General features: G+C 41.6%; 1 protein-coding gene across 6 annotated transcripts in view; it reads right to left on the reverse strand.

The window, feature by feature from the left end:
- RBBP5 (RB binding protein 5, histone lysine methyltransferase complex subunit) overlaps nucleotides 1–12,859 on the reverse strand; it is a 118,182-nt gene extending 105,323 nt beyond the window's left edge. For 4 of the 6 annotated variants that reach the window (XR_004000249.1, XR_004000248.1, XR_004000250.1 and 1 more), the window contains exons 1-13: nucleotides 12,655–12,859; nucleotides 11,202–11,227; nucleotides 10,170–10,342; nucleotides 9,190–9,330; nucleotides 8,405–8,567; nucleotides 7,703–7,812; nucleotides 6,817–6,936; nucleotides 6,230–6,383; nucleotides 6,048–6,119; nucleotides 5,303–5,420; nucleotides 2,922–2,991; nucleotides 1,974–2,203; nucleotides 981–1,058 (exon numbers count right to left, since the gene is read on the reverse strand). Coding sequence is in view for 3 of the 6 variants with exons in the window: in XM_030561557.1 (XP_030417417.1) it covers nucleotides 981–1,058; nucleotides 1,974–2,203; nucleotides 2,922–2,991; nucleotides 5,303–5,420; nucleotides 6,048–6,119; nucleotides 6,230–6,383; nucleotides 6,817–6,936; nucleotides 7,703–7,812; nucleotides 8,405–8,567; nucleotides 9,190–9,330; nucleotides 10,170–10,342; nucleotides 11,202–11,227; nucleotides 12,655–12,673 (1,474 nt within the window). In the remaining 3 variants the exon portion in view is untranslated. Of the gene's footprint in view, nucleotides 1–863; nucleotides 1,059–1,973; nucleotides 2,204–2,921; nucleotides 2,992–5,302; nucleotides 5,421–6,047; nucleotides 6,120–6,229; nucleotides 6,384–6,816; nucleotides 6,937–7,702; nucleotides 7,813–8,404; nucleotides 8,568–9,189; nucleotides 9,331–10,169; nucleotides 10,343–11,201; nucleotides 11,228–12,654 lie in introns of all 6 variants that reach the window. The other 2 variants (XM_030561556.1, XM_030561555.1) reach the window with 1 other exon arrangement.
- Nucleotides 12,860–13,434: the final 575 nt, after the last annotated feature.

Here is a 13,434-nt window from a genome sequence, read left to right on the forward strand (position 1 = left end):
ACTGGAAAATACTTCTATCCTCAACAAAAAAATAATACTTTTTTGTGGAAATCCACTGAATATTTATAAATTCCTTCATGGTAAATGGTTAGTTCCTTGCAGAATCTGTGTGTGTACACTGAATGGGAAGGCTTGTATGGTGAGCAGTGTTACATGAAAGCTACGTACCTAATTAAAAAACAGAGAATCCCTAAAATGTACCATATACCAAAACAAGGAACAGGAAAATCAAGTCAAGTCAGCAAGAAGCTTCTAAAATGCAGCAATAGTCTTTGCACTGCTAAGCATCTGCAACCAAGGGAAAGCAGCCACTGCTAGCAGCAATGCTATTATGAAGCAGTTTTCCCCCCACTCTCAAATTTGCTTATGCAAATTTTAGTTCTTTCGCATATCAACCACTACTGATGATGGCATGACGCAGTCAATATCTTACACCCCAAAATCCTCCACCACTTACACTCTTTCCTAATACATATTTCAAGAAACAACTTCCCTGACTGGCAAACTGAAGCCTATTATGAATGTAAGAGCTGCCGCGCGCTACGTTAAAGAATCAAACTACCACCATTTTTGCTGTTGACATAACATTGAATTGATATTATCATAGAAAATCCCGTATGTTCTTTAGTTGCAGTATATGCAACAGGATGTGTGTTTTCATTTTGTACATTGTTTTAGTTTTGTGATCAATATAACGTTATTTACACTTTAAGAAAGGAAAATTTTGCCTATCCTTGACAGCAGCTAAACATTCAGTGAGCAAATGCCATTTGGGAAGATAAAGTGGTAAGACTATATCAAGTCAGGGTCTGTACAAAGCAAGGCCACCAAGCAAGCCAACGACGCTCACGCTGGGTCCTTACCTGCCAAAGGCTGTCCCAGCTCCGCCTGCACTTTACCCTTCGCTGCTCCTTCCAGAGGTAAAGCACCTCTGTCCCCTTTGTAGAGTTTCGGTTTAAATGGAGAATCTTTCTCTTTACCTTTTGATCCTTTAGGCCTGCCTGCTTGCTTCTTCTTGGATTTACCATCTCCCTTCACACCCAGCAGCGGATGGACTTCTGCAAAGAGACAGATACACCCGAAATCCTCGCACACGCATTATAGCCATTGGAGTGGCAAACTGAAGTCACCTGACCCACCACTCCCCTTACATCTCTGATGTCACAAGATGGGATTTACAAGAAGGAAAACACTTTAAAAATCTGTAAAAGATGGATCAGTGTAGTCATTTCAAGAAATAAGACCAAACACCCCAATCACTTTGGCTGCATGAAATCAGAGGAGTGAGGGCAAAACAGGGACTAGGATTATGGCAATGATTACTGCAGCCATCACTCGCTTAAGTGTCACCGTCTCCAACAGCTAAATCAATGCTACTGGAGAGAATGCTTTCCCACAGGATGAAGGTCACCTTTTTATCATAGAGACAAATTCAGTTTTAGCAGAAGTTGGCCCTCTGAAGCAAAATACAGTGGCAGAAACACAGAAGAAATGTATTTTGCTATTCCTGGTCCTACTTATGAACTCTAATATACTTGGGCTTCACCACCTTTACCTACCGCCATATAATGCTGCATTTCTGTTGGTGTAGGCCTAGACTCTAATTCTATTTCTATGTGGAGGCCAGCAGAGATAGAAGTGACTTATTTAATGGCAAAGCTCTTCCCATTTATCTTACTATGGCTAAATGAGCAGATTAATGAATGAAGTACAAAGAGCACTAAAAAACTATTGTTTTAGAATGATTTCATTCATTCCTAAAAGAATATGAGTTATAACAGAACTTGGTTCAGGGTGATGGCCAGAGACAGCTACTATCAAAAACAACAGAAAGGTTTTTGACTATTAGCATGATTAGAGATTGATTTTGTAACACCTGGTCTTGAAACTGGTGGGAGCTGGGAATGCTGCAAAGATGAAACACCCATCTTCAAAGCAGAATGGGCACTACAATGATGGCAACTTTCACTCACCATCATTAGGCACTCCTTGCAGTTCAATGTTGGTCATTTTGGGTTTCTTCTTTGGTGGCTGAGGTCCATCAGATGACGACTGCCTCTTCTTCTCGGAGCCTATTCCCTCATCAGTTAGGGAGGTCTGGACAGCATCAGGTGGGGGTCCATAAGGATTTTCTTCTGGGTCTTCCACTTCAGGAGCAATAGGTAAATACAGCAATGCCTTGGAGTCCTCCAGTTCTTCATCGCTGTAAAGGAGGAAATATTTTAGTTTTAAACCATGCACATTTAATATATTTTTCTCTAGGTCCCTAAAGTAAGATGGTCTCTGCAGGAAGCAGTCACACACTGACACTACAGTTACCAGACTATTCCAGAGAATAAAAATATGTATTGCCAACAACAAAGAAGAAGATCGAGAAGGGAAGGCGAAGCACTGGGGAGGCAAGGCATTTAACTCCTAGGAGGAACAGTGTTCCTCACGATACACAAAGCCGTGCTAATGGATTTCCATAGGTCTCCCTGGACCGGAATTACATTGGCTATGATGTGAGATTTGAAGATTAGGCAAATTAAAAAGGTAGATACAGAAGTATCTTTAGAAGTTTGTCGGGGATAGGGGGGAAACAACAAGGGAGAGCAATGGGCTAGGACTATAATCTTATTGCTTCTCAAGGCCAACTAAAGATTGAGCTATAGCATGAAATGCCAGGGTTTTACACCTTGCTAGTGCAGCATGTAAGTGTGCAGAATACAATCATTTTGTACACTCAGCTATAGTCTGGTCTCAGTAAGTTATTCTCTAGACATGAAACTCCTCTCAGCACTATTGGGAACACATGCAAAATCCCAACACATGGAAATAAGAACACAGACATGTGTTCTATTTAGAAGGAGTACAATTTATATACGACACAGAGAATCTTGGGCACATATTTGGGATTTCCAGTTTTTAAAAAAAATTACCTGCTACAGAAGGCAGCAATAGGATCTACACTGGTTACATCCACTTCCTCATCCTCTGCAGCATCAGCACCTGAGAAAACAAAGAAATGGAGCAATATAGCCTGAGAGGGAAAAGAGAGACCTCTCTCCTTAGAGAAGCTTTAGCTGATGCCGGAATCTCTAGCATGCGAGATCTAGAATCACCAAGTTAGGCAGAAAGGCCTAGAGCATTTCTCTTGAATACATCTGAATCAGATTTTTCACCTCTTCCCTAAGGGTCTGAGTAATCCAGCAGCAACAGTGTTTTAAAATACAACCTCTACCTTGTCAAGCTGATTGAAGTTGGAAACTGTAAAAACCATGTAAGCAGACACGTTCAGGTGTCTAGCATGCTTTCTGTAATGGTTGCAAAGGGTTAGCCCTTATCTACACCAGCAGCCAAACCATTTTTTTCTGAGGGAGAAAATGGAGGAAGCCCATTGCAAGTAGCAGAGCATTTTCTAGTGTAGGTGGATTTTAAATTACAAGATAATATGTCTGTCAAGGTTCCTCCCCCACTCTGAACTTTAGGGTACAGATGTGGGGACCTGCATGGACACTTCTAAATTTAATTACTAGCTTAGATCTGGTAACACTGCCACCATCCAGAAATTTCAGTGTCTGGAACACTTTCTGCCCCCCTAAAACCTTCTCCTTCCTGGGCAGCCCTGAGAGGCTTTTTTACCAAGTTCCTGGTGAACATCGATCCAACCCCTTGGATCTTAACACAAGGGTAATTTAAACCATCCACTCCTCCTTTCCCCTCTACCAATCCCTGGTGAGTCCAGATCCAATCCCCTTGGATCTTAAAACAAGGAAAAATCAATCAGGTTCTTAAAAAGGAAGCTTTTAATTAAAGAAAGAAAGGTAATAATCATCTCTGTAAAATCAGGATGGAAAATACTGTACAGGGTAATCAGATTCATATAGCCCAGAGGAACCCCCTGTAGCCTTAGGTTCAAAGTTACAGCAAACAGAGGTAAAATCCTCTCAGCAAAAAGGAACATTTACAAGTTGAGAAAACAAAAATAAAACTAACACGCCTTGCCTGGCTGTTACTTACAAGTTTGAAACATGAGAGACTGATTCAGAAAGATTTGGAGAGCCTGGATTGACGTCTGGTCCCTCTTAGTCCCAAGAGCAAACAACCCCCAAAACAAAGAGCACAACAAAAGACTTCCCTCCACCAAGACTTGAAAGTATCTTGTCCCCTTATTGGTCCTCTGGTCAGGTGTCAGCCAGGTTTACTTAGCTTCTTAACCCTTTACAGGTAAAAGAAGCATTAATCCTTAACTATCTGTTTATGACAACATCAAAAATATATTTGGTTCTATTTAGTCATAAACCACATCTCACAAGGAGTACTAAAAATAGAGGTTTATATGAGTAAATAATTCAAGTTTTTAATATTTCCTATACCATGCTTTAAAATGGACTTAAAATTATTTTACAGATTGCAGGTGATTAAATAGGTTTTTTTTAAATATATATGTCAGTAAGAAAAACTTAACTATCATTAAATGCCTTTGGCTGCCATTTAAATAACTTTTTAAAATTGTAACAAATTTGATCTCATTCTCAATTCCAACAAACCCACATTATCCAGTTCTGGGCGCCACATTTCAGGAAAGATGTGGATAAATTGGAGAATATCCAGAGAAGAGCAACAAACATGATTAAAGGGCTAGAATACATGACCTATGAGAGAAGATTAAAAAACTGGGTCTCTTTAGTTTGGAGACTAGAAGACATAACAGTTTTCAAGTACATAAAAGGTTACAAGAAGGAGAGAGAAAAATTGTTGTTCTTAACCTCTGAAGCTAGGACAAGAAGCAATGGGCTTAAATTGCAGCAAGGGCGGTTTAGCTTGGACATTAGGAAAAAATTCTTGTCAGGGTAGTTAAGCACTGGAATAAATTGCCTATGGAGGTTGTGGAATCTCCAACACTGAAGATTTTTAAGGGTACGTTAGATAAACACCCTACCCCCTTTTGTTGGTTTCAATCTTTCATTCGGCGGTGTTTTTTGGTTTTTTTGGGGGAGGTGGGGGGTTGGCACCACCAAGTGGTGAAGTTATCTTGTTTATGCATAAGTATTTCACTTTGTATGGCATATGAATCATAGGTGCTGAAGTCATTTCTTATATGAAGTGCTGGATGTCAAATATAAACCTTGGAAGGCATAAGTGAAGTGTGTTGCTTTGCCTATGACTAATAATCCCAGCTTGTTTTATCACCCATCATCTCGCTACCACTGCTTTTAAATCACATATCTTACTATTCCTCCAGACATAAGAATTATTTAATAAACATTGGCACTTACAGCCACATCTCTGTTACACGCATACTCGCATTACATGTTACCTGTCTGCTCTGGCTCACTCTTATCTTCATCCTCAATGTCAAACTCTGACTCCCTCTCTTCATACTCTACATTTTCATCCAGCTCTTTAAAGTCAGGCGCAAAGGCACTCCAGTTTTCCTAAACCGCAAATTCAAAGAGAACTTTACCTTGTGCAAAGAAGCAGCAGCTGCAGTGAGACATTTGTGTAATTGTACTCTAGCTCTGCCCCCAAATCCTCCAAACCACGTGTGCTATCACAAGACCAGCCCCTCTTTGAGCTTCATAGTCACATGGCAGACTAAACACTGGAAAAGCAAGTTTCTGTGGTCATTTTTATTTCCTTCATCCCTTGAAATCTTATAGCATCTTTGCACATTAATAAGGACTCCCATAACCAGAGAGATGCATGCTGTTTCACCATTTTTGTTTGTGATTATGTTCTCAGATCTGTTATCTGCAAAATTAATTGAGAAGGACACTGCTCCTGTTATGTGAGAATTCTGGCTCTGCAATAAGGCCCAGATTCAGCAAGGTGCTTAAGCACAGGCTTAACTTTAAGAAAATGAGTAATCCCTTAATGTTCACTGCTGTTCTTAAGCTTAAGCACACGCTTAAGGATTTTGCTTACTCAAGACCTAATTCAGTAATATATTGGAAAGAAAAATTCTGTGGAGCATCACCTGCTGGAATACTCAAAATACAACCTGCACAGAGAGTATTAACTGGCTACTATTCCCTATAGAAATTAATCTGTAAAACACCTACCACTTGATTCTGAGCCCATATTGACACAACACCACTGGAAATGGAAGCGATGATTGGTCGGACAGGATGCCACTGGAATTATTCAGATGATAAAAGGGGAGAAAGAAAAAGTTTATTTTTAAATGGATTAAGAAATTTTGTTACAATTTAACTGACAGAAAAATTATGGGAGACACACTCACTGCTACATCTAGCAACAGCTCCCCTCTGGTTCCATGGAGGATTTTCACTAGGTTTCCAATGCTCTTCTCCCAGATGTACAGGGCATGCTGCCGTGCTGATCCTGCCACTATGTACTCCCCATCCCCAGAGAAACAGCACTTCTTCCATGGGGTCCTGCATGCAGGGAATTAAAAACATAAGAACGGTCATACTGGGTCAGACAAAAGGTCCATCCAGTCAAATATCCCATCTTCCGACAGTGGCCAATGCCAGTGCTTCAGAGGGAATGAACAGAACAGGTAATCATCAAGTGATCCATTCATAAAACAAAGCAACTTGTTATATTACTGTACAATGTGGAGAAGACAGGATTCTAGTAAAGGTTTCACAGAAAAGTGTTATTAGGTTTTCTTGGGTGAGAGGTTCATTTAATTCTTTTATTCATTTGAAACCTGTGCCTTACAGTGTGTTTAAAAGCCTTGTTACACCAAAGGCCACCCCTAAATGAGATCTATTCTTTGTCTGAACACACCGAGCAGTGAATGCTACACCAAAAGTACATAGCTTTATATCTCAAGCCACCAATCTCTCTGCTGCTGCTTCCTACCTGTTTACTAAATCCTGAAGCTTCTGCATCGGCTCAGGCTCTCCATCTCGCCCACAGGTTAGTATTTCCCGACCATCATATACCCTGATTATTCGGTCAGCTGTATTTATTAAAAAGCAGCTGTGGGAGGGAGACCACAGTTAGAAGAGAGTTCATTACATTGAAACAAGGACTTTAAAAAAAAATTCTTTTTTAAATCCTAAACTAACATGTAAAATACCATAATTTTTTTATACATTCAACATTAAAGGTCTGTATCTAGAAGAGGGAGTGCTCACAACTTCCCCTTGAAGTCTATGAGAGTTGAAGGCACACATCACTTTGCAGGCTTGGGCCCCAGATAAACAAAACATTTCTTGTAACATGTCCCTATATCAACGAGAAAAAAAATGTATGCCAGAGATGTATTAATCTCTTTCTATTTCTCCCACTTTTAATTCAAAAGTAAATTTATCCTTTAAAAGCTAGCCAGAACTGTGAAACCAACACACTGTTCTGTCACATTTCCAGCTCTTCATATTTTCTATTTATATAACAGACAGTGTATAGCTGTTAAGAATGCCCCTAAATTTTGTAGTTGACACATCCCCCACAGCAACCACTTCTGGAGCCATAGCAACAAGTATTCACACTCTTTCACTCAGAATATTTTATCCAAAAGATCACAAATCCTAAAGCAGAATATCAGGGGGTAGCCGTGTTAGTCTGTATCCACAAAAACAACAAGGAGTCTGGTGGCACCTTAAAGGCTTATTTGGGCATAAGTTTTAGTGGGTAAAAACCTCACTTCTTCAGATGCACGGAATGAAAATTACAGATTCAGGCATTATATAAGATTCATCCATCTTAAAACTTTTCAATTCACCTCCAATTTTTTCCTACTCACCTTCCTTTCCTGGCAAATTCTATTGATTTAATAGCTGTGGTGTTGCTGGTTCCAGTTGTTACTCTGAAGGAAGCAACCAGATCCTGAGTATCTGTTTTTAAGACCAAGATCTGAAGATTAAAGAAACAGAAAATAAATAGTATCTTCATTAATACTCACAATATGAGGCTGTGTAATCAAGGTATAGTGCCAGGGACTAGGTCAGGATTCTTGGGTTCTAGTTCCTGTTTCTGCAACTAATTCTTGTGCCCTTGAGCAACAAGGAATTCGCCCACTCTATGCCTCATGCTGTCTCTCAGGAAAATAGGGAGAATATCTACCTCACGGTGAGCGGCTTAACTCAGCAGCTGTACGTTATGGAGTACTTCTGGTAAGAATTATACATCTATAGCACTTTTTATCATGTAGTTTATGTGCACTAGAAGGAGAGAGACTCCTAAAATCTTTTCAAAAACAGTAGCAATACAACTAATACTTAGTGCTTAAATATCATTTTTTATCTATAGATTTCAAAGATAGAGTCAAAGTGCTTTACCAAGGAAAGTCAGCATCACTATAATAGCAATGATTCAAGAAGCTGTCAGGGAACATGTCTCAGACCAAAACAAAAGGACTTCATCCCAGAAGGGTCAGGCACCTGGACCAGGAATTGCATTCTTTTAACTATTTCACTCACTGAGCATCAGCACAGTGTGGTCTCACCTTCCCCTTGGCATTGCCTGTGTAGATATATTCTCCTCGCCTGTCGAAAGAGGCCACCACGTTCAGATCGGAGTCGTCATCCACAGGTAGAACAACATGTTTTGAATCAGACAGCGTTAGCATCACTGGTGCAGATTTCATGGGACACACCAAAACCTTGTTTCTGTAGAGGAAAAAAGGAAGAGTCAACAGTTTGTCTTTTTTCCTAGAGTCTCCAATTTTCACATTTACAAGTATGAAAAAAGTTGAAGGAATCTGTGAAAAGTAGGGCCGTATCATAGCTGAATGATGCATGTTCTTTTGTTTCCTTGGCTTCTCTCTTGCACTCACGAGCAATAGATATTAACTGAAAAACCCCAATATTTTTGTTTTCTTGTCCTGACTTATTCTCGCAAACAATCGTAAAACAATATGATCTGGTGTTTATTTTTTCCTTTTTGTTTACATCTCTTTATGGATGTTTTCCCAACTTTATACATCATGTCAACTCAACAAGAAATTTGTAAATAAATTGTTCACCCATATCCTTTTGTTTACCCTCTTCCACTTTCCAAAACTATTTTTCAGCAGGCTACAGTCATTACAAAAACATTTTTATTTTGTTCGCATTGTTAACACATTAAAGGGAGAACATCTGGTGGACTAGACACAACATTCAGGCTTTTAGAAAAATATTTTTATAAGATCTAATAAACATGTTTTCATGATTATACAACTATAGGGAAGAGAGCATTCATTCAGCTCATAAAAGCCCCCTGAAAATGGATCTTTTCCATACAACTTACTGGTCTCGGGGGTGATACTGAACTTTCAAGATGGGTGAAGGGAACCGAAACCTCTGGTCACAGTCTCCAGACAGAACATCCCACTGTGATACGATGTTATCAGTTGAAGCACTCACCAATTTGTGACCATCTCGACTCCAGCTGCAAGAGAGAGAAACATATTAACCTTTCTGGAAAAAAAAAAAAACAAAAAACAAAACAAAAAACAAAAAACACCCCACAAAACCTAAGCTCACCAAAAAAAAAAAAAAAGTTTAATTAGTCTATTAGAACTATGAGTCACTATTATAAAACTGTCTGCTGGACAGCTCCATATAGCTTTTATCTTTGTGTTTCCGCAGACTGATTATGGAAATCATTTCTTTAAAACTCGCTACGAGAATCAGATCCTATGAAGCACTGGCTTAGATCGTCATTTATTTGCTTTTGTATGTTGACTTCAGTGGGTCTTGAGAATGGCCAGCACCTCACAGTATCTGGCCTACAGCAAGCACAGATTTGACCAAATTCCATTCACAGCAAAGTAGAAATATTATGCTAATACACAGATTATAATCCTGAATAGAGTGAAACCTTGGAATGAAGTTGCTTAATGAAAAAGTATCCTCTAAAATTCTTTGTTTTTAAGTGCCAATTACATCTCTTGACAGAAAGAGAGCTCTTTTAGATTAGAGGAGTGTGTTCTTGATGCAGTAGTCTTGATACATCAAATCTGAAAGGCAAGCCATCCAAAGCTATTGAGAAAAGAGACAAAATAGGGCAAAAGAACCTGGAGAGGAAAGAGTGGCATCCAACATCAAAGGAGTGGAGAGTCTCTGAACTTGAAAGAGAATCTTAGGAAATTCAGAAGGGAGATAAGGAATGAGGCTTTAATTAACTGAGTACTATAATCCCTTAGGAGACTGCCATAAACTCTGGTTTAGTACAGAAATTTCATAATACTTCAACTCACATTCAACCTCTATAAGATAATTTCTTACCATAAAGAACAGACAGGGTGGATATGGGCACTTATGATTTTGGCTATGCCTCTTGTCAAGAAGTCCCAGATGACAATGCGGCCATCGTTACAGCCCACAGCAAGCAGAGTGCCCCACCTATTAAAGGTACACGTCAAAGCCATACTGATACAGTCCAGCGTCCCATCAGCCTCCTGGAAATAAACAATGGCAGAAGAGACTGTGAGAAGCCAAACTTCTGTTTTCAAGCTTTGTGCCCACTTGACTTTACCTACTTTTAAACCTTAAGTGCAAAATGTATGAGCTACCACCCAAGATTTCAGTGGCACACCAAGAGCCAGATGCTTGGATGATCAGTAGCCATATCTTGAAGGAACACTCAACCAGGTTTAAGCCCAGTCAGTAGGAGTGAAATTGCTTTTAAAAGGGCATTTTCTAAAGCTCACTAAGTACAGAAATATGTTTACAATTTATTTTAAAGGGGAAAAGGTAGCATATTTAAAATTCCACTTCTCCAAGCCAAATGGGAAACAAAACAAAACAAATCAAACAGCCATCAGAGGTGTAAGACAGAGACTACTTCTTATTTTTAATCCAAGTTCTACGCTAAGAGTGTACTTTTCATGAGTTCTGGGAGCCAACCTGATAAATTTCTAAGTCAAATAGTCTGATGCCTGATTTGAAGATAATATAGAAGTAATACATTCAATTCATGAACAGTTTTTTGATTCTCAAAAAGACCGAACTACTCAACGTAGAGTTTTATACCCACACAGCCATCCCTTCCCTACGCCACTTGACTGTTTACAAACAAGGCATGCACATACTTAGCACAACCAATTTTGGAATGGATATATTTGCAAGGCATGACGACTTTCCTATTTTAAAAGCCTCAATTAAGCATAGCCCTGTAACAGCTGACTTGTTTGGCTTTTGGTTTTTTAAAAACAACAATTAAATTATGCAAGACAGATTAAAAGTGAATATAAATAAAATCAAGTCAGTAATCCAACAAAAACTAAGAAAGAGTGACCTCTCAAAAAAGAGATTTACCTCAGGATAGTTCTGTCCAAAGGACTCTGCAACAAAACAGAAACATAATGCTTGAATGAAATTCTATGAAAATCACATATTTTATACTGAATAATCCCACTGTTTCCATTTAGACACAAGCCTGCTGTTATTATGCTAATAGATTAGGTTTATAATTACACTGATGGTCTGATCCTACAAGCACGCTCAACTCCCAGTACAAACAATAAGTAATAAGGGCACTCTGCATACAGCAGGATTATACCTTAAACTAACATAGATAAATCATGCATATGTCATTGGGGGTCTTCAAGTTTTACCACAGATGTAATGAGATTTACCCGACTATCGAGGCCTGTCCCAAATTTGCTGTCAGTTTTCAAATAAGATTCTTCCCCCTCCTCCTTCCTTCTGCCCCCAAGGTTTCATAAACCTGCACAGACTTTGGCTATATGAATGAACTGCTGCGTTGGTGAAAATGACCAAGAGTATGTTTGTACAAGAACCACCATCAGGCTGACACCTCATCCACCCCCATAAATAGTCTGAGCCATTATACACTGCAAAATTAGGATTCTCTGTTTTTTTAATGTCAACCCAGCCTCTTGACCAGGTTTAAAGGGGAAAATCAAAAGCACTGTTGCCACCAAACAGTTGTCAAAACCCTTCAACATGCAGTTTCCTGCCTCCTCATCTCTTTGTAACAGGTGTCCCACAATTTTGCTTAAAAAAAAACCTGATTTTCCTACTTGCAGACTCCAAATATGGGAATATTTCTCAAAATAATAAAACTGAAGTACTGAATTTGGATTGGGGGGTGAGAAATTATTTCTGTCCAAAAAATGACAGCCCCACACTCTGGGGAGCAGTACAGCTACAAAGTTCAACCTGCTTAACACCCCTGCCAGTGGGGTGGATGGGAACAGCTTGCAAGTTTGTGTACACAGGAGTGCTACTTCTCCGGGTGACAGCCAAACCAGATGCTCTTTCTGCATGTTCCCAGGGCAAGGAGAAGGATGTAAAAGCGAGTGACAACTGCAGCAGCACAACACGGGCCGCGCATGACGCTAACAACCCAGCAAGTGTCACCTAAGGGGACCAGACCTGAGCCCCCACTGTAGAGACCGGGCCCTCTGCTGAGAGTGCTCCTCCCTAGAAACCTCGTGGGGCCTGGACTCTCCAGTACAAGGGGCTTTGCCCCTCTCCCCCAGCCCACACCAGACCTTCCCTTCTCTCTCGCCAGCCCAGCGCACCCCCTCGCTGGCCCTGCCCTGCAGGAACCCCCTTGCCCCCGCTGCCCCCAGCCCTCGGGACTCCGCGCACCCCCTGGGAGACCCTCCCGCCTTCCAGAAGCGGGACCCGGCCCTGGGGACCCCACCGAGGAGGCCCCGCCCTGCCGCCTCCGAAGCCGCCCCCTGGGGCGGAAGGGAGTAGATAGGACTCCGTGGGGGGCAAAGCGCGAGCGCCCACTCACCGAGCAGCTCCAGGTTCATCTTGGCCGCTGTCTCGCTCCGTCCCCGCCGCTCAGCGTCAAAGACCCCGGGGGCCTCCTCCTTGAGCGGGGCTGTCCTGTGCGCTGCCTGATAAACTGCCCCGGCGCGCGGACCTCCTACCCAGACTTCTGTTTCTCCTCCCGTCGGCTCTGGAGCGCGGGGTAGAGGAGAAGCACAGCTCCGCCAGCCAGGCCACGGACTAGGGCGTCAGGCACCGCCGTGGCCACCCCGCAGTGGTGCCCGGGGAAAAGGTTCCTACCGGGAGCAGACAGCCGAGGGTGAGGTTCCGGGTGCACGAGGGGAGGGGTTCTGGCACAGCTGAGGGGAGGTGGGGGAGTGGTGCCCCGCTTAGCAGGAGCTCTACTAGGCTAATTGGCTTCCCTATTTCCCTGCTGGGAGCGAGAGCCTATGGGGGCAAGCTCTGCTCCAGGCTCCTAAGATATTGTACAGCACCAACGCGACAGCGCTCTCTAACGCTCAGACTTTTGACTTGGGCATTGGTCTGGTTTGTGCAATAGCCCCGTGGCGGGGCTGTACGAGTGTGAACAGCAATCAAGAGCAGAATTTGTCCTGGATTCTGTTCTCCGCCTGCACAGAGATTACTAAATAGCTAACCTCACTCCTTGGTAAAAGCAGGCTGGCGCTGTAGTATCCTGCCCTCGGCCCGCTTAACAAGTTCTGTAACGGAGCTTGTTAAAAAATCGGAGGGATTGGTCCGGTAGTCTGTATCCAGAGACTTAGTCTTTAAGGTGGCACTAGAC

Source organism: Gopherus evgoodei, chromosome 4, assembly GCF_007399415.2.
Source record: "Gopherus evgoodei ecotype Sinaloan lineage chromosome 4, rGopEvg1_v1.p, whole genome shotgun sequence".
Taxonomy (NCBI): Eukaryota; Metazoa; Chordata; order Testudines; family Testudinidae; genus Gopherus; species Gopherus evgoodei.